The sequence below is a fragment of the Pholcus phalangioides genome, unplaced genomic scaffold (genome assembly GCF_987345545.1).
Source record: "Pholcus phalangioides strain wild (caught in Gottingen) unplaced genomic scaffold, Ppha-v1.0 ptg000009l_1, whole genome shotgun sequence".
Lineage (NCBI taxonomy): Eukaryota > Metazoa > Arthropoda > Arachnida > Araneae > Pholcidae > Pholcus > Pholcus phalangioides.
Window position 1 is genome coordinate 8,905,013 of NW_028301602.1, and position 22,022 is coordinate 8,927,034.

The following is a 22,022-nucleotide window of genomic DNA, read 5'->3' on the forward strand; positions in this document are numbered from 1 at the left end:
TTGATACCTTTGTCTAATAGTATTTATTATATCTGTGTGTACAAATAGTTTACTTCGAGAATGTAATTGTTATGTTATATTTTCAACAGATATTGATGAACAGCCTTTTGCAGAGTATCCTAATTTTTTGAATGGTGATACAGGAATTAGTATTTTATGTGAAGCCATAAGTCAGTTTGTCATTCGGGGATTTGAGTTTTCCAGAAATTTTCTTCTTCTTCTAATTCTGGTAGTGAATATTGAAGATGATGTGAGCATCTGGTTTTTTTTCATATTCCTTTTTACTAATTTGAATTAATTTTAAAGATTATCTAATAGTCTTAGAAAAATAAAAAAATGAATCATCAGGAAATGTTACAAATGTTGTCGTCCATGACCCCAGAAGCCATTTTTTATAATAAAATAAGTTATTTCAAGGAAAGTTGAGTGAAATTTAAATTTTTATATGGTCCTATATGTGGGCTCTTCACAGAGAAAAACAAAAAGGTCAGTTTTTTTAAACATGTATTATGTGCACAAACATACAAAATACAAGACAATGCACTGACAGGCATGGGAAAATGTGGCTTTTCCCAACAACAACCCATTGCCATCCTTCTTTTAATCTCATTCATTTTCATTTGTGCTACAGTGCCATCTATTAAACAAAAAACAAAGCTATGACTAAAAATCCTGCATATATTTCTGTTCACATGGTCTTCGTAGACTGACATGTTAAAAAAGTAATAATGAATCCTTTCTCCTAGTACCGAAACTGATTGTGTGAAAGCTAAAGATCAAGCATATCTTTTGCTTAGGAATGGAGATCAAATCGCTCATCAGTTGCATCCCCTACCAACTCCCAATGTTGTGTCATTGAATAAAATCTTAAAATTATGTTAGTGTTAATAGAAATAAATTTTTACACACTCCTTAAGCTTGGCTAAATGATGCATTTCCAGATAAAGAATATAGTTAATATTCATGAAGTATCATAACTCTGTCAAAATTGTTTATTTATGAATTTTTTTTAACATATTGTATAAAGAACTTTTATTTTAAGTATTACCTGTTAACATTAATATAAGTAATATATTGGGGAGTGGTTATAACCAGACTATAGTCCAGGATGGCAAGTTTGCTCAGGCAAAATAGGTGGTTAAGAAAATTATACTAGAATGAGAATAGTGGCAAAATGTGTTTTTGTGGCCCATAGGCAAATAAACTATAAAAACCGCCTCTGTCCGTAAATGATTTACATGTTTCTGCATACAAATTGTATTCAAATGTATGACCTCGTGATATCTGTAATTTGACTTTTAATCTGTCACAGAACTGATGTGAAATTGTGGAATAGTTTTTTCCATACAAGTCTATCCTGCTGTTTCATGCACACATATGGCCAGTCCTGACAAATTTGAACACTGGATTGTGAGGTATTACTATACAATGATGTTTTTTCTTTTTTTTTCTTTTCACTTTAGAGTGGTCTGAGTTCAGAAACTATAGCTAGAATACAGAATGAGATTATACCTCGTACAAAAATATTAGTTCAAGTTTATTTCACATTGAAGTGGTGTTTAGAATGTGAATTCATTCCAAAGACTGTTGCTGTGCTGTAAGTTTTTTTTTTGTGTTGTTTCATTACTTTACGAGTGCTTTTGTGTAATTCTGCTGATGATAAAGAGCAAGAAAAATATTGGAGATGCATGAAGTTTGTAAATTGCTTATGTCTTTAATATAATGTCAAGGGGGGAACTGTTGATAGTCACTAAGTTATAAATTTGTTAAATGTGAATCAAAATCAACAAAACATAAGAAATTACAGAATAAGAACATCACAAATGAATAAAAAACCTTTACACATGCATACCAAACATGAAATTTAATGCTTATGAAATACAATATGCTAGTTATCAAATAACATTAATGAGTTTGAAATTTTGTTCATATAATGCTACTACTTAACTGAACATGCACCTTGTACACATTCCTGTGCAGAATCTATATATATGAAATTGATTTTCTGTCTGTGTGTATCTTCTCTATACAAATATAAAATTTTAGTTCTATCAATCATTGCCAAATTTTGCATATATACCAAACAGGACCCAACTTGAACGATAGACTACTTTAAAAGTTTGTCAGAGCTGGACAAATGCCCGAAATGGTCTGTTGGCAACGTTGATTTATGGTCCTTAACAATGATTTTTAGAATGTTTGCTAGGGAACCATGGTAACCAAAGTAATGTGGATCAGACATGCAAGCGCCTTTACAGTGGTTTGTCATATCGTTAATGATGCAAAGTATTATAAACCAATATGTAAAGGAATAGTTCATTCTTTTATATTGGTTTGTCTCTTTTTCGATCCTCCCAGTAACTGAAGAAAATCTGGGCTGCACTGGGTATGATAGCTAGTTCTCAATGAATCAGTACACATGGAATGTATGTATCTGAGTGTAATGTATACCCTAATGTATTTATGTTGTCAGTTGTGCTTCACTCATGTTCTTGCTGGTGTTTCATCTGTTTTCCATATTTTGAATTAAAGATTATGAATGCTTTAATTTTCTCTTTTTTTGCATAAGCTTTCAATGTAAGTCGTCATCATCATCAACAACAACAACCATTTTCATCTCCTCTATCTCCTCTAAATTTTTCCATTTTGCTCCAACTGATGCTTTAGCCATCCAGTTGACTCCAGCCACTTTTCTAATCTCGTCCATCCATCTTGTGTGGGGATGCCTTCTCAGATGTTTAATACCATGGGGGTACCAATCTAGAATACTTGTAGTCTATCTGTTGTCCTATCTTTTTGCAATACTTCCAGCCCATTTCCATTTTAAACGTTTAATTCTTTCCATGATATCATATACCTTTGTGTGGTTTCTTATCCAAGTAATTTGTTTTCTCTCTTCTTGTGATGCCTAATATACATCTTTCCATGCTCCTTTTCGTTGTCTGTAGCCTTTGTATCGTCTTGCTTGTGAGTGTCTATGTTTCAGCTCCATAAGTCAGTGCTGGTAGCACACACTAGTTAAACACTTTTCTTTTCAGGCATAATGGCATGTGACTCTTCAAAATTACAGTTTTTGCCAAAAGTGTTCCATCCAATCCTAATCTTTCTGTTTATTTCATTAATGATTCTGTTGTCCATGGTAATTTCTTGTTCAAGGTATACATAGCTTTCTACTTCTATCTCTGTGTTGAACAACATTGTCTTCTTCAATGCAAAGGGATTGAACGTAACTTTAGTTTTCTGCATATTCAAGCCCACCTGAATAATTGCCTTCGCCAGTTCTAGTTCATCTGGATTACTGCTGATAATGACAGTGTCATCAGCAAAATGCAAATGGTTGAGAAATTCTTCATTTATTTTAATTCTTTTCTCATCCCAGTTCAGTTTTCTGAATACTTCTTCTAAAATAGTGGGAAAGAGTTTTGGTGAGATGGTATCACCCTGTCTTACTCCTTTTCCAAATTTAATCATTGCTTTTCCTTTATCCAAATGAATCGTTGCAATTGCTTTGTTATATATTTTCTTGATGATATTGATGTAAGTCATCTCTACCTCAATTATATCTAGAGCTTTAACACAGCAGATGTGAAGAGCAGAGTCAAATAGGTGATAAGGTTTTCGCGGCCGTCATTTGATGAAACTTGTTTGTTCGGGTTCTGAGACCGTTGTCTGTTTGAGTTAGTTCTCAAAGTTTCCCCAACACTAGGGGTTGGCATCATCAGGAGAATTGATAAAACTGGATTACTTTTGATCCAGTTTTATCAATTCTCCTGATGATGCCAACCACTAGTGTTAGGGAAACGTTGAGAATTAACTCAAACGGGGGAAACGACAGTCTTCGAACTCAAACAAACAATTTTCATCAACAGAGTCAAATGCTTTCTCAAAATCAATGAAAGCCATACACAATGACAATGCATGTTCCTTGTGCCTCTCTACGAGTTCCCTGATTGTTTGGATGTGATTCATTGTACTAAATCTACTTTGAAATCCTGCTTGTTCTTTTGGTTGAGCTTCGTCCAATTTGGATTCAACCTATATGGCAGCACTTTGGTGAAGATTGTATGAATTACTGATAAGAGATTGGTCGATAATTCTTGATATCCTCTTTTTCATTTTTTCTGTAAAGAACCACCAAGTGCCAATCTTCAGGCACATCCGATTTTGTGAGACAATTTGTGAACAAAGCAGCTAGCATGTTGGCAAATTCTTCTCCTGTTTTTTAATAATGTCTATTGAATCCCATCTTCACTTGGGCATTTCGTTTTTTTCATATATCTTATATCTTGTAGACTTCTTTCAGCACAGAAGGTTCAATATAAGGTGTTCACAGGTTCAATGTAAGTTATGTTCACATGAGACTGGTGAATCCATAAAATAACAGTATCATTTACCTAATCTTTTCATTTATTGACAATCAAAATCAATACAGATTTTTTGAAGTTCTTATAATTATACATGAATAGATAATGTATAGATGATATATGAATATTTTTGTTTATTTTTGATTTTCATTGTTATTTACTAGCTCCTCTTGCTCAGTGTAACCTGCATTCAAATATTCTGTGTCACTATAAAAGAATTAATATTGGAACTGAGATAATGTCAATAGTGCCGGACTCGTGATGCGAGGATCCGGGTTCGAACCCCACAGTGGTGGTCGGTTGAAGTTGGTTTTCTGTGGTTCCCAACTTCAAGGCGCAAATGCGAGCCGATCTCCCCGTTAAAAAGTCTCGCCACAGAGAGCAACAGTCCTACAACGAAAAATCATTCAATCATAACACTTCACTCATAGTTAGAAAAACTGGGGGCAGATGACAGCACTACACATAACAAGCATTACACCGAAAAAAACAAACTTTACGTCAGGTTGCACTACACGTACACGCACATTCCCGCATATACCGATTCGTTGGTTGGTTCGTTGGGGGTTCCGCAGGGGGGGGGGGTGCATGTGTGGTGTAGCAGTAGTAGGTAGGGACTCCAAAAAATGGCTCGGGGATCCATGATGTTCTTAGGTCAGCCACCTCGTTGGGCAATTTGCCTGTTGTGGCGTTGTATTTGTATTGTATTGTATGTATTATGTCATGCTTTTTCTTTGTCTCCTGTCATATGCAATCCAAGCTGTGACTGTATCATAAATAGTACTTATGATTGAGTAATAATGAATAAAATCCTTATTCTGTTTTTCTTTTACTAGAGAAGTTGAGCTTGGCCAACTCTCTATCCTGGACCTTCCTATTAATATGGCTTCTGAAATAAGGAAATCACCTGCTGGTAAAATTGTATTTATATTGCTCATGAATGATAAGATCTTGTATTAAAACTTGTTAATCCTTTTTCTTGAAATTATTATAATGACTTTGGAAATCTGTGTTTTAGGTTCTTCAATTACTCTTCATTAATAAAGCAACCTGGATTCTTCAAAAAACCATGACTACATTTACCCCTTGACTCAGACCTGTTACTACAGACCGGCTTCCAAATAACACGCCCGAGTGGTGCAGTGGTAAGATGCTTGTCCACCACCATGAAGGTTAATGTTAGGTCAGCAGGTTCAATCCTGGGGAAAGAACATCAAAACAAGCTCTTTTCCCTACCAAGCTTGAGGTTACCACTGTTAGATGACACCTTCATTTCCAACCCAACTCATTTGGTAGTTTTAAAAAAATCATAATAAATACACATTTTAAATATAAACCTAAAGCTGCCTTATTACTGCTGTGATTGGGAAACCATGTGCTGGTTTTCATCATATCAACAATCTTATTTGTCTTACCACCTTGCATCAGGAATTTACCATCCTATTGCCTTTTCTTGTTGAGATGTCTCATTAGATTCAGGGTCTAATTTATCCATTTTTAGACTGTTGATGCTGATCCTCATAAAATTAATGCACCACTAATTGAAAATCTAAGATCAGTCAATTATAATTTTTTACGCTGTTGGTGTCTGAAAAGAAGTTAAGTTACTATTTGCTCATGAAAACATAGATGATTTTGGTCGCAGGACTGGACCTACACAGGTACAAGGGGCACAGCAGCACCAGGTCACAAAATATTGAGGGCCATAGAAATACACTGACTACTTAATTCATCTCAACTGCCTAACAAGGTCCTAATTGGAAATTAAATACTAACTACTAAATAACATAAAATATAACATATATACAGGGTTCGCACATCCTTACAAACTCCTTAAATACTCCTAACTTTTCATTTCCTTCTGGAAGGGCCCTTATAACTCCTTACTTTTTGCAGCCACGCCTGAAAAAGTCTTTTTCTTTTTTTTCTCTGAAGGGATGATCTTTCTTAGAGTAGGCATTCCCTATGGTGATGAATAGCAAGCATTGCCTAGAAAAATAAGAGGAAGCTTCCCCCGAATATAAAGAGGAAGAAAAGAGAGAAAAAAACGCTCTCTCCCTTTGTAATAGGAAATGTGAAAGCAGGGGATGGGATTGGAACATCCAATGGTTGTGCATACCTACCAACCGTTACGATTTTGTCGTATTTAGTAAATTAATACGATTATACGCTTTTGCTTCTGAAAATACGATTTTTTACCGAATCGCTAGTTTTGACGTGTTTTCCTGAATATGTCGCAAATTGGTCAGCGTTGGAAATCGATGGTCTGTAGAACGACATCACTCCGCTGAACCAGTAGCCGAAAATTCCCCCATGCCCAGTGGTGAGAAAGTTTTTACTAAATGCGGCGAAACGATGTCTCGAACCTCCTATATTACGCAGTATACTGAGTGCAGACCTCGCAGCTTTCCTATTTTTCATACTATTTTCCTACTTTCGCCGCAATCGTCTTTTTTTTTTACTGCAATTCTGTCCTACTATTCCTATTTTATCCCTCCTTCCCATTTGCTTACAGCCAATATCTCACTACGAAAATTCTGAGAAACCGCGAAATGTCATTGCTTTCCGCAGTTTTTTTTTGACGTGTTTTATTCACATTACAACTCGCTGCTGAAAAGAAATCAGCTCAGGACGGCTATATAGTATATGACCCTGGCGTCATATACTCTATCGGCTGCATGCTTCGGTTTAAAGGGAAGAGACACAAAACGAAAATGAAGGGTAGATCGCTGAAACGCGCGGCACACGACGCTTAACTCCTCCAGAAGCAGTCTGCCAACCACGCCCGACGTAAAGCGCTGTCGTGAGCCGTATTGCGCTCTGTAGGAAAAAAGTCGTACTGCTTTTCATATTGATGAATAGACGGCGTGTCGCGCTGGGTGATTCACGTTGCGCGCGACATAGAAAACCTGCTAGTAAAACCCGGCTTTTAAAAGTGACAGCCCGAGCCACGTCTGGTTTTGCGGGGGGGGGGGGGGGGGAGGACGAGCCGATCAGCCGCTATAGCTGAACCCACTTTTTTTAACTTTCAGAAAATAACTTTCGGGTATCTTTATGTTAGGGGTCATTCAAGTATTACGTCAGCATGGATGGGGGATTTTTGATTTGCTGACTTGATGACGTGGGGGAGGGGTGGATGATTCTTACGTCATCAACCACCCTTTATAAAAAATATGAAATATTCTTAATGGTGTCTTACTCGGTGCGCGAAAAACGAGTAAAACTTTTCGCTAGTTTGTGGGCACCTGAACTAACATTCTCCCTATTGAGTCCCCTACAGAGCCACTCTAGTGATCTTCAAATACTTAGCGGATCCAAATGCTCTGCAGCTGTGCCGCGCGTCATATAAGTGATCCGTGATTATGCCGCAGATCACTTAAGTAATCTGGGAATGTGCCGCGGATAACTTGAGTGATGTAGAACCGCACTGGTGGCAGGACCAATGCTCTAAAACTTTGTCACATGTCACTCAAGGGATCAGTGCCACAGATCGCTTAAATGATCTGGAATTGTGCCACGAGTCACTTAAGCGATCTGTAAATGTGTCACTTGGTTCATTGTTACAAAAATAGATTTAGGGACAGGCCACATTTGGTCCACACAGGCCGAATGTTTACCACGGGTCAAGGGCTTAGAGAGGTAGGGTCACAATGAATTTTTTGAGCAATTTTGGGTTCTTAGCCTTCAAATACAAAAATATTTTGTGGATTAAAAAAATAAATTTTTGATCATCTGGGGGGGAAGCCCCCAATTCAGATTCAGATTCCACCAATAAGCGTTAGGAGGAAGGGGGCAGAGTGCTGACAGGGGGAGGGTGAGAGTTTTGCTGACTTTTTCTGACAAGAGGGGAGAGTCAAAAATTGCTGAAAATTTGCTGTCGTAATACTTGAACAGCCCCTTATTTTAAAGCATACATGTGCTCAACGCATGGCCTAAATGTGGCCTGCCTCAAGTGGCTCGTGGCAAATTCTTACTTCAATTGAGCGGCCCGCGGCACATTCCCAGATTGTTTGAGAGTGATTTCCGGGGGGGGGGGGGGCTTTCTTTCTTTCAAACCAAGCACAACTCAGGTCTATTACCATCTATGGGCAATTTACTATCTAGGAAGTTGTGCTGGAAGTGTGTGTGTGTGCCTAGAGTTGCTGCAAATATAAATAATTTTGTAAGTAAAATCTTTGTCGGCTGTGGTTTTTATTTTGAATAATTGGAGGGGGAATGAATATCACTTTTAGAATTTTTATAATTTATGGGATGCTGTTATGAGTTATATCTTTGACTAATACTTGAAGGTTTTAGAACACTTTGGTGACGACAGAAAGCATGTATGTGGATTGATTATTTTATGAATTCTTATGATGCTGGGTAACAAATCAAAACTTGTAATTTTTGAACCACTTCTACATCTATATTTTTGAGAAGAGGGAAAGTTTGTTTGCAAATTAAAAATAAATTTGCATATGTGCCCCGCCCCTTTTTTGCCGTAAAACTTGTAAGTTATGAAGTTTGCCATGACTCCTTAAAAACCGCTTGAAACTCCTTAAAAAGTCCTTAAAAACTCCTTACTTTTCATTTTGAAAATTTTGTATGAACCCTGATATATATAACTACATAAATAACAATTATTTAGGAAATATCGTCAACAAACCTTATTATACCGTGTATCCAGGAAGTCCTTACCTAAGTTTTTTGGACCAGTTATGGCTGTAGTCCTCAGCGTCTGTGTCACAGCTCTTAGGGGACATCATCAACCTGTTACAAGGGCATCGCTGCAAGCTGTTAATGTCAATGTGTGCCTGTCCAATGCTTTGAAGTAGATATTTGTTAAACTATTCTGGGGATCCACGGACGAACATTGACTGAGGCAAGGGAGCCATGGATGGCAAAAGATTGAGACCTCTGTGTTATGGAAACATACTTCAATTTGGAAAAGTATTTAAATAAGTGTAACTTTTTCCAATTGAAGTATGTTCTCATAACAACCAACGGTTGAGAAGAAAATGTCTGGGTAAGGACTTTCTGGACACACTGTATTATATATCATAAATCTATATTTCCCTTTATTATCACTGTTGTTGCAGTGAGTCGCATAATGACAGATCCCAGCCTTGTGGTAATTTCAGTAACATAGTCTTTTAAAGTCTTTACTTCAAATGTCATAATGCAGGGATTCTGAGGAAACTTCCATTGCTGCTGATAATTGTAATAAAAATGCTGAAGTGTTCAATTTTTTTTTATGTGGCCGTGTCTGGTATGTAGTGGAAAAAAATGCATATCAGATAAAACTTTTACATGCCCCAGGCATGTCGGCAATGAGTTTGTCCAGTCCTGGTTCACACTGGATCGATACTTCAATGATACAATCCATGATATCAACATGGATTGGGTAAAAAACCTAAAGATCAGACTTTTACAAAAATTTGTGTCAATGATTCAATCTGTAGTATTGCTTACCGAATTGGTCCAGTGTGAACTCGGTTGGCCTAAGAGTGGTTGCAAAATATTGCTATCAGTAGCTGTGCAAGTGCTACCAAATGTGTATTGTCATCCCAGGAAATAATTTCAAGATCGTTGTGCATCATATTTGAAAATACTTATTGCAAGTTATTCTACTTTGTCTTTGAACTTCTGGATCCTTAAGTACAGAAATTTATTTAACTGTATGTATGAGAGTGAAGTTTAAATCCATTAATATGTTAAGCATTTATTTTAGGTTACATTTGATGTTTGCTGATCAACCTATATGTGAGATTTTTAATTACCATTTCAAATTATTGAAGATATTAAGTATTAATTATTTTATTCTGTTTACTGTACTTTTTCAGTGGATGTCCTGGGAAAAACAATTATATATCATTTTGTGACTGATCAAGGCAGAGCATCAGCATATTCGTTGCTATCTAATCAAATGTCGTATGAAAACTTCTGTAAAATAGAATGGGCTTCCTGCATTCCTCAAATTGCAAAAAATGTTGTCCAGATAATGTATCCTTTTCCCTGCATTCAGGAATGTGGTCAAATTTTTTCCATATTTTTATCTTAATAATCTTAATTTTAATTACTTAATCTTATTAATTTGTCTGCTGAGTGTATTTGCAGTGTTACCTTGGCTAATGAACGTTGATTCTGGAATGAATCTTCTCCTTTGGTTAAAACATGATTTCTCATAGGTGTCTATGGGAAATCATTTGATTCGTTCCAGGTTCTGCCCAAAATTTAAGGATAAGTTTTTTAAAACACAGAGAAACATTATAAAAAAAGCTGACTGAAAGCTATAAATGAACTGCTTCAAACTTCGATAAATAAAAATCTACAGGAAGATGAGAGATATTGTAGATCTTTTTATTTTACACTAATGTACACATTCACGCAATCAACACAAGCTTTAGTCTACTAAAACTGGTGTTGACACAGCCCAAGCGAAGTGCCCCCATCCATTTTGGATTTGATCAGCTCATTTCTGTCTCACTCATTGCAGATAGAAAATATATTCCCTTTGAATGTCTAGACTGTTGAGTTTAATGCTCATAGTCTTGCCCTGAAAGAAAGCGCAGTTTGAAAACATAGGCTCCTTTCTTTTCCAGTGCATTTTCTATTAGTTGAATCTTTCATTTTACATGAAATGATTCAAAAACTATCAGAAAGAAAAATGTAGGTACATCTGGAGAAAGATCGTAAGGTGGACTTGAGTTAATCGGACTCAAGTGAGAGCAATTCTGATGGTGATTGGCACCAAAATTCAGCTCACAATGCAGCTGTTTTATGCTAGCATGTGCATCCATACTATGAAAATGTTCATTAGGAAAAAATCTTCATTAGCCAAAAAATTAGTATATAATTTTTAAAATAGATTAAGAAATTATATCTTAATTTTAAATTGTAATACTTGAAAAAAAGAGGTAGGAAAATTGAGATAATTGGTAATAGTCTTCAAAATAGACACAAGCTTCATACAATTGTTATCATTGATGCTTAATTATGGGTACTATTAATGTATTCAATTGAAATTAATCGAGAACCCACATCGGGAACTGGTCAGACTTTAGACATTAGTCAATTTATGAATAGGTTTGACCCCTTTGCAAAATGCTCAAACTTTGGATATTGGCTGTAAGTAGGGATAGGTTGAAGTTACAGTGGTGTAAGTAAATAATCTCATTTTGAAAAAAATGTTTTGGGGCCATTCAAGTATTACGTCAGCATCGATGGGGAGAAGTTTCCTGATGTGCTGACTTTTGTTGATAAGGGCGAGAGGGGGGGGGGGTTTGGATGATGCTTGTGTCATCAACCACCCTTTATGAAGATATGAAATATTCTTAATTTCATCTTATTCCGTGCGCCAAAAATGAAAAAAACCTTTCGATAGTTATTGGGCACCTGAACTAACATTCTCCCTATTGATAAGTACAGAGCCACTTTAGTGATCTCTAAATGTTTCACGGATCCTTCAAGTGCTCTGGAAATGTGTCTGGGTGATTTAAGTGATTTGTAATTATGCCACGGATCACTTAAGTAATCTGGGAATGTTATGCGGGTAACTTGAGTGATGTAGAACTGCACTGGGGGCCGCTTAAGTGCTCTACAACTGTCACTCAAGGGATCTCTAAATGTGCTACGGATCGTTTAAATGTTCTAAAACTGTGTCGCGGTTACTTAAGGATCTTTGAATGTGAAAGTGATCTTTGAGGGCTGCTTCAGTGATCTGAAAATGTGCCACAGTCCACTTAAATTCTCTGGAATTGTGCCACGAGTCATTTATGTGATTTGTAAATGTGCCACTTAGTTAATTTTTATAAAATTTTGTTTGAGAGGTGGCGGGCACATCAGATAACCGTAAGGGCCATGGGGGTTTAGCGTGTATGGCTTGAAGGGTGGGTCGCAATGAATTTCTTAAAGAGAAATTTTGAGTTCTTACCCTTCAATTACCCTTATAATTAACAGAAATTGATAATAACATATAAAGGTATTTTATTTTGAAATTTTAATTTTTAAAAAAAATTTTTGCATTAAAAAAAAAAATTTGTCTGGGGGGGGGGGCCCATGAGCCCCTATGCCCCCCCCCCTCCTGCGTACATTTCTGATCTCACTAGTATGCATTTGAAGGTAGTGCTGATGAAAATTTTGCTGCGGGGGGGTCAAAAATGGCTAAAACTTTGGTGACGTAATACTTGAACGGCTCCTTACTAGAATTGGTGTCATAGGTTACCCTGTTTGAACTTTTGTGATTTCACAATTTTAGAGGAAAACTATTGAAGCTGTGACTTAGTTTATTTTTTCTTTTAAAAGTTTAGCAGTTCGAGATTGCATTTCTGGACTTGTTCAGAATTGTTGGAAATGTAACTTGCACCACTGTAGCTTCAACCCGTCCGTATATATTGCCACACAATTTTTTTTACTTTTTGATAGTTTCAGATTAAAAACCATCATATCATACCTGTTATAGCTTTTGAAAAAAAAAACACATTGACAATGAACTGCACTCTATAAATAAAAAATGAATCCTTTTTTGTGTGTTATTCAATGAGACTTCCATCTATTTTTTGCTTCTTCCTGTGAAGTTGGGAATTTTTTATGTATGTGAGGCTTTCATGATAAAGTAACAACATATTATTTTCACTAGAAGGACCATGGCAGTCACTTTGACCATTTTTGATCTCTCCCGATTTTCATGATGAACCAGATTGTTCAGAATGTTGAAATTTCATGACTTTTCTTAAAAATTCTGAAATAGTACTCTGTCCAACTATCATAAATTTAAAAAAAATTGTCCAAGATATTTTTAGTTATACTTAGAAGGACCATCACCGGTCAAATTGATCTGATCAAAAATGCTGTGATGCAAATCACTGAATGTTTTCTTCATCAATACTTGCTGAAATACTTAAAAAGTGTACTATATATACTACCTTGGTAGGTATAACAAAAGGTTGAAAAGAAATTCCAGGTGAAATTCATCAAGGACTTCTTGATATGAAACATGTTTGATGCATTTACACATAAAGACATTACTTTTTGTGTTTGCTGGGTGAGAAAATTGAAATATTCTTCTATGTTCAATGCCTTGAATTACATATTCTCAAAGTGAGAAAAAATTTCCTAAACCATCTGGTTTTACAACAAAACGAACTATCGTGTTGATCAGATGGCTTAAAAGCATTCTGTGCTCATATTATTCATTTGCCAGTGCATATTTTCCACAATATTTGATGTAGCTTGAAGAAATGCTTGATCAATTTGTAGAGAAAAAAATAATAAAACTGGGGAAGGGGTAGTTTCATTCTTGTTGAAATTAGCTGTAAAACTTTGAGACTCTTATTTGTTCAGGAATTAGAATTCAGCTAACAAGCACTACTGTACAGAAAAAAAGACAGCAATGTCAGTTCCCGCTATGCAATAACAAAACAAGCGATAAATTTTCTATGCATAAAAAATCTGTACGTGGAAAGTGAGTTTCTAATATAACGAAGGTATTGAAAAGTGTGATGTGCAAATACATTTGCAATTACATAATGTTTAAAAAGTAAATGTGTTTTTTCAGGGCACACCGATTTAAATCACTTGATTTTTTTAAAAAAAATCATTGATCAAAAAAATTTTGGAATTTAGAAATTTTTTTTGTCTTTGATATTGAAGTTAAAAGTAACCTGGTATGTTACAGATAGTAGGGATATGTGGTAAAGTTCTTAATTAAAAGAAGTATAGATATTTCGCGTAAATACAGACTTGAACTTAATCCCTAGATACAGTGCAGAAAGAAAGCTGTTCTATTTGTTTTTAGATTTTGTGCATGGAAAATATTGCAGAAAAATATAGGGAGATAAACCTAGTACTTAGCTAAACTGCTGTTGGACTTTGGATTTTACTTTTCGTATTAAAATTTTGAGTTTTCTGGTTTTTAAAACAAAAGTCATTAAATCTGTAAAAGAATAAAAATATGTAAATTATTAGGCAACATCATGCAAGTCAGAAACACATAATAAATGCATTCACCAATTGCACAAGAAACAATCTTGTCAATAGAATGTTGTTTATTTAGTTGATGCTGAATGACCCTTTGGTTGTACATCAAAGGAATAGAGAAACCTGTACCATGTGTGTGGCAATGAATTGCCACCAGGCATTCAGTTTAACTCTTTAACGCCCAGATAGAAAACCTGGGAGGGTCGTGAAAATACCAAGTTTTTTGTGTTCGAAGTGGACTCGTCCAAATTTCGGCCACTTCCCCTCTCCCCACCCTTTCTCCATGAGTTTCTATTTATGCCACCCTTTGCATTGACGTTCACCCTTTCATTTCAATGGATTTTAAAGGGGGTAATTTGTCTACAGAAAACACCCCTTTCCTCACAGTATTATCTCTTTGTGAAATGCATTGAGTACCCTTAGTGCATTCTCAAGGGACATTCTGGTACATCAGCTTTTAAAATCCCATTGATAGGGCGTTGCAGTTGTCTTTTCCGTTCCCGCCTCTGACAAGAGCTTTCATCTTCTTTCCCGTTGGTGACAAAAGCCCACCAAAACATACCCATACCCCCTAGCTGGGCCGACTTGAGGCGGTTATGGGCATTAACCTACTCGGCCAATTTCGGGCGATCTGGGCATTATAGAGTTAATGAAAGAGGGGCCCCTCATGAATAAAAGCGCTTTTATTCACACAAGAAAAATTTTAATTCTTGAAGTTAATTCAGGTGCAATGACCTTTCATGTTACATAAAAACAGATTTTTGGTGGTCATATTTTTTGCTTGTAGTTAGCTTATTCATCAATTTGCTGAATTAAATCTGAGAGACTAGAGAAAATATGCATATTTAATGATTAATAAGATTTGTTTTAATTAATAAGCAGTCAGTTTATTAAAATTTGAAAAAGTCAGATTTTTTTTTTTTTTTTTTTTAAATATGATTTTTTTATATTTTTTTTTATGAGTTACAGGACAAGAAACTTTTGTGAGTAGGTATTATGCCCTTCAAACCTGAGCCAAAACACTTTTCCTCAGTTAATCGGTTATTAACTGAACATAAAAAATTTGATTAATTTGTGTTTATTGTATGTCAAAATTACTTAGTTATTAAAATCAATTAAATAGGTACCCTTATGTACCCTTTAGTCTTGACTTTAATGAAAATTAATAATCAACAACCATTTAAAACCATTAAAATATAGTTACAAATATGTGTGCCTGTGGAGCGAAGAGCTTAAAAATGGAATTTATTTTTGAAACTGAGTTTTTGTATTCTGTTGCTTACCTACACTCGTATCTACATTTAAACATAAAAAAAACTTCCAAAAATCAAAATTTTATAGTAAAAATCAGCCTCTAGTATTTTGGCCGATATCATTCCTTCTAGTACTAAGAAAAAATATACTCCTGAGATCAGGAGAGGATTTTCCCATGCCTCCTCTTTCTTTTAAGCAGTTAACGAAATATTGTTTCAATTTTGGTTAGTTTTTCATTGGTTTCAGTTGTTGAATGTTTTATCTATTCAAAATTTATGTGCAATCTTTTCTTTACTGCTATTTAGATGGCCTCTTGGCCCTTATTTCAATTTCTTGGAATATTTATTATCAAAAGGACAATGTATGCAACTTCAGGTGAATAAAGTTTCATTATAAAGTATCCTCACTATACATACATACATATATATATATATAATAAAATTCTTACAAATACTACAACAGACAAAATGTTATATTTGTATTAAGTTTTTGTTTTATCAAAATAATAATAACAAATGAATAAAATGGGAAAAAATAATAGTAAAATAAGTAAATGAAAGGAATAAACTAATGATCAAGTGAAGTGCTAGAGCTTTATGATTATCTGAATGATTTGGATCTTGTGAGAATTTAATTATGTGCAAACATCCCAGCAATGTTGATGAGGCTGAAGATGCCTGACCTATGGTTTTAAGCCAATTTTAGCTTCTGTGTGGCCATATGAACTTTCTGATTCCCACAGGTGGCACTAATGCAAGCTGATATTTCCAGTTTTAAAATATTTGCTTGAGCAATCAAGAGAATATTCTAAAACTGGAAATATTAACAAAAAAAAAAACCGTAATATTAACAGAAAAAACTTAAACTCGACATTTAAATTTGAATATAAAAAAGAACCTGCAGATTTGTTTAAAAAAGAAGTTTATATTAGATATGCAAAATATATAGACATACACAGCACTTTTCAGTATGCAGCAATTCATTAGAAGCCCTTGAGACAAAGGTTTATGAGGTGCATGTGTAATTTGAAAGTAGTTGTACTCTCAAGCCAATTCCTCACGTTTATGCTTCTACATTTCTATTCCTTTGACTGGGATTCAAGCTTAGGTCTATTAAACTACGCAATAGTTGCACTAAATAGTCAATTATAAGTGGCTTGCCACGTTTTAAATACATCTTTAACATTTTTGGTAGAAATTTATAATTTTTGATTTTATATATATCTGAAAAACCAGGTTCCCATAACTTATGTCATTTCAAACCTTCCCATAACTTATGTCATTTCAAACCTTCCCAAAGGATAGATGTAACTGGAAGTCACAGTCTCAAAAACCTTCACTGAAAGCAACAACTCCATCCTGCAGCAGAAGAGAACATCATATCCTTACAACTGCTGGTTTTAGAAAAAACAATTAAAGCTGGTGGTTCAGGAAATAGCCATTGGATAATGATAAGAGTGGGCACCCTGTATAAATGAACACTGATTAGTCAGTCTTGATAACGTGCAGAGAAAGACTTAAGATATTGTGGTCAGCTGTATGTTGCTTCTTTGTAAACTGCTGTCTCTCTTGGAATCACTGCCATAGATGATCATGATTGCATTGTCGGAGGAAGAGTAACTATCATGGTGTCTGTTGTTTTCTTGATTGGGGTGAGCAGTCTTGATGGCAATTGATGCTGCCATTGAAGAACCCGAAGCATCAGACATTCGAGCCTTTTTGTTGTGAAGTTAATGCAAAGTATTTTTATGAGATCAATGACACACGTTTTCTGTTATTTAACTGACTCTGAAGAGATCTGTTCTTCCATAGTAGTTGTAGGCAAGTCAATAACATAGTGTATTATTGTACTTTTCACATCACACTATATATATAATAAAACTAATATAATAATATCATGTATAAGGATAATTTGGGTATAATATTTATTACGCTTCTATTTGAGAGATTTTTCCCTAGTGCTAATGCGCAATAAATTAGACTCCACTTATAACAATAAATGCCAAAAAATAATTTTCTCTGTTTATCATTGTAAGTTAAATCATTATAAGTAGATTTAATTAAATTTTTGGTACAAAGTTAACCACACAAATTTTTCTATGGAATTGTTATGGTTTACCATGTTAGTTAGAGCTATTAGGAGCATCTTGTTGTATTGTTAGTTCTTACCTATGTATGGGCTAATCTTGCCCTATAAAATGGTGGCATTTGCATACTTGTCGACGATTTCAGAATGTCCATAGTTTCTATGGATTTTTGTTATAAAATACAGAATTACAGTGAATCCCAAAGTAACTATTGAAGTGGTTTTTGATTGGAGATTTTTCTGATTTCTATTACCTTATCAAGTACAAAATTATATTACACAAAGACTATTTCCAAAGAATGAATATCGAGCTAAATTTGAAATGAAGTGAAGCAACCTTGTTGTTGATAGTTGTTGTAAAGGTTTACTTTGTTTAGCTGTTCACACATTAGCAAGTTGAATCCCCAGGTGGGTCTTTATACCAAAAATGTGCTTTAATTGCTCATTTGAAAAAAAAAACAAAAAAACCCAGAATGAGCAGAAGGGTTTAATAATTTATCAAGTTTCTTCATAATATTTTTCATGGATAAGTTTCTACAATGAAAGTGGAAGACGGATGTTGATGACGACAAAGCAGGAATAACGTCCTGTTCCAAAAAAATCAAAGAACTTTCATCTATTTCATGAAGAATATTCACCTGAATGGGCCCAAACTTTTTTTTAAACAAAAGACTGCTTTGAATGTTCGTCAGAGCTTGGTGAATGCTCGATATAGGCAAGTTGAAGAAAATAAGAAAATTTATGTGAATTTTTATTTTAAAATAGTCATGAGGGGTAAAATTAGGGAGGGGGTCTACCCCCTCTCCCATTGGTGAACATTGCCACTATGCAGAGGTTTGGCCTCAAGGTTGGCATGTGTGCATTTGCTTTTTATAATTCAAGATTCTGACACAGTCATTTTCTTCTTTGGTAATTAATAATTTAGCCTCAGAATGGTTGAAATGTCTACTTTAGTAAAAAGTATATTTCATCAGTTAAATTGATAATCAAATGTATGGTTCGAAAAAAAGGTTCAAACAGATAATAATAAATTTACTTTGCCGTTATCCTTAGGGTTACATCAATCTTCTGCAGTCGTGGTGTGAATGGAATAAATATTCGCTCCTTTTCTTTTTGGCCAATTGTACTCTAATATTGGGAGATCAATGGAAAGCAGTCGAACTTTTCATTACAACTACAGAAGGAGTGGAAGGAATTACTAGAGAAGAGTATTTGATCAAGAAAGTTCTTTTGGGAGCATCAGACTCTTCTTCTTTGTTAGCACAGTATTATTTGAAAGTAATTTTTGTTTATCATTTATTAAACAAGCATTAAATTTATTTTTTTTACACTTCTGATGTCAATTTTTTCAAAGTTTAGTTAGTTCTGGATAGGCTGGACTTGAAAATCTACTGGACTTAAGCCCAGTAGATTTTTCATTAGATACAGTTTACATTTTTATTTATCTTTTGTATCATTGAATACTAAGAACGAGTATAATCCTCTGCAACAAACCATAAAACATGAGTGAATGAAAAAGAATGAATTCAATCAGAATTAGTGTGGCATTATATTTGCCATAATCTTTTTATTGATTATTCTTCTGTTTGCTCTGTGATAATGCATATACATTATTTTTAAATGTCATTGTACATATTTCTTATGAAGTGTTTTTATTCTTAAATTTAATTGGATAATATTGGTTGTGTTTCACATTCATTTTATTTAGAGAAAGATTTATTTGAAACTAGCAGTAATAAAACAACACAAAATAATTTATTACTGGGTTGTGCTATTGTTTGAAAAAATTATACCATTGAGATGTGATGAGGTTTATTTATTTTCTCATTTGTAGGTTATACAGTTCTTTCAGCATTTTAGTCATTCAGACTGTATTATCGAACTTGGTATGAAGGCCATAGGAACTCTAGACAAGAAAGACTCAAACATTGTAAGTTATCTTCCATTAGGAACAACAACAAATATACAGTTGAACACTCATTATAACTACCCCTTCATTCAGTGGAAAACAGATGTTATATTGGGAGGTTGTTATATCAAACATTTTCAAAAAACATAAAATTTAGTTTCTCCACTTTTACAACTGTTGGAATTTCTCTTCCTATGATCCACTACGCATAGAAGGAAATCCCAACTCTTCTGCTTTCATAACTGAATCACAGTTTTTAATAATGGTGAACAAAGTACAACATAGTCTCAATAATCTGAGGTGGATGGGACCGAGGCTACCTCAGATTATCGAAAAACAAGAATTATCAGGAAAACAATAAAAAATGCTTTAAATGTTAGTTTTGATTAAAATAAAAGACAAGCAAGAGAGCAGTACTAACATACTTATTGTATTTTTATTCTAGAATCATATATAGATGCCATATGATGTGTTTCAAAAATTGAAGAATGTGAAAGGGTGCAAAGATGAGAGAGTGATTGAAAAGAGTTGAGGGAATGGGATTGGTGGTGAACAAGTGAATCTGATAGCTTTCAACTACCTTTCCTATGATTTTGCATAAGCAATTTGGGGACAATGCCATTGTTTATCATTACAAAGAAAATGGTCAAGCTTGCTCCTCTTTCTCAGTTGAAATCAAGGGAGTCCAATATTTTATTACACCAGTTACCCGTTATAGAGCTGGGGGCCACCTAGTCCCTTTCAAACTGAAATCGCTTTATGTACTACATGGTATTCCTGGAAAAGAAGTCGGATTCTTGGAGACAAAAAAAAAGAGGGTTTCACACACACACAAGAAGGAAATTTTAAAATTTTCAGTGTCTGAAATTATTGGAAACAAACTATCACAGGGCTGGGATTTTTGATACTCTGTTGTACTCTTTTTATAATAGTCAATGATTCGATTCTGTTATTTTGGCTGTCAACTTCTGCCAAATTGTATCTATTTGAGATCTAAAGATATAGTGTTCCATTTATTAAGACAGCCGTGTCAAATGAATAATTTTCAGAATGAAAACATAAGTTCACTCACCTGTATATTCTTACATTGAGAAATTAAGTAAAATTGCAAAAAATTAACCATGTAGGAAGTGGGAATGAGCCACCATGTGAGGGGGAAAAAAAACAAAACAAATGTAAGCAAAGAGGGGGGAAGAAACATCAACATCATTCAGTCGACTGGCACGAACACAATGTGCCCTGCTATGGTTTTACCGTTTCCAGTGCGGGGGGGGGGGCCCTATTTAACCATAGGGTTTTCTGTAGAAGTGATGAGCCTTTATCTTTTTTTCCCCAATCATCAAAGGTCAAGGCCAAACGCATTCAATGATGGTTTTCTGGAGTTTGGTTGTTGTAATGGATTGAATGATATTTACTGACCGTTATATGTAAAAATAACATGGCAGATATAGGAAAAAATTGTGAACCTGTGGTAACTGTCATAATAACAGTGGCTATAAGAGATGATGACTTTATTTCTAGGGTTTTATCATTTCTTTTTAAAAAAAAATTACTTTGATTAAATGAAAAAAAATTTTACAATCATGAAGATCGCATATCATCAGTTTTGTTGCAAAACAAAAGTTCTCTAAAACTGTGGTAAATGCTGTAGGTCTCAAACAAGGTTCATGGCAAAACTTTGTTTTAAGAATATGAATTCTTTGTATCAAGCTTTTTGAGTACTAAAGTTAACGAAGATCTTTCTGTATGGGAAGTAAGTAGCTAGTCCAGAGTGCTTTCAAAAATATGTGCAGAATGGAATTCGTAAAACCCTGCTTTTGTTCTACCAGAGAATCAGATGCAATATGCTGTCATTATTATGTTCCTGGTTTTTCATAAAATTCACTTTTGTTGTCAATTTATAACAAGTAGGTGTGTATGTATGTGTTGAGAGTAAACCATAAGCACCCCCGAAAATCTGCAGTATAACAGTTCCATTGTATAATATCCATGAAGAAATCATGAGCTTCAATTATATTTTAGCTTCCTCTCTATTTGTTTATTTTAAACGTTTCATGGTTCATTTGACAGCCTATATTCTGGTCCCTGGTTTTTAAACATCATTTAGAACTTGGTCATGAAGAAGACGCATTTGTGGCTTTGACAAAGAATCCAGATTGCTCCAGGTAAAATTAATCCACTGTTTTCTTGTATTTTTTTAACTACATTTGATAAGCTACATTCTCAATAGAACCAATAATTTAATTTAACATGTATTCAATTCTAAGGCCTGTATTATGCTATAAAAGTTTTATAAAATACAATGCAACTGATAAGCTTATTTGGTAGCATTTGTCAAATTTTATAGACAAACTTTTCTAAAACTTTTATAGTGTAATGCCAGTCCTAAGAGCCCTGAAAACCCAGAATGTATAAATTCTCGTATAAACTTTGTTTTGTCTACAAGCTCCTGC

General features: G+C 34.6%; 1 protein-coding gene across 1 annotated transcript in view; it reads left to right on the top strand.

Moving 5' to 3' along the window:
• The window catches only part of Nup160 (nuclear pore complex protein Nup160), a 104,784-nt gene that overhangs the window by 59,988 nt on the left and 22,774 nt on the right, over positions 1 to 22,022 (top strand). The window contains exons 17-24 of the mRNA XM_089237125.1: positions 90 to 250; positions 1,464 to 1,597; positions 5,201 to 5,277; positions 10,187 to 10,346; positions 15,881 to 15,950; positions 18,714 to 18,938; positions 19,495 to 19,590; positions 21,640 to 21,734. Of these exons, the coding sequence (XP_089093251.1) occupies positions 90 to 250; positions 1,464 to 1,597; positions 5,201 to 5,277; positions 10,187 to 10,346; positions 15,881 to 15,950; positions 18,714 to 18,938; positions 19,495 to 19,590; positions 21,640 to 21,734 (1,018 nt within the window). The remainder of the gene's footprint in view (positions 1 to 89; positions 251 to 1,463; positions 1,598 to 5,200; positions 5,278 to 10,186; positions 10,347 to 15,880; positions 15,951 to 18,713; positions 18,939 to 19,494; positions 19,591 to 21,639; positions 21,735 to 22,022) is intronic.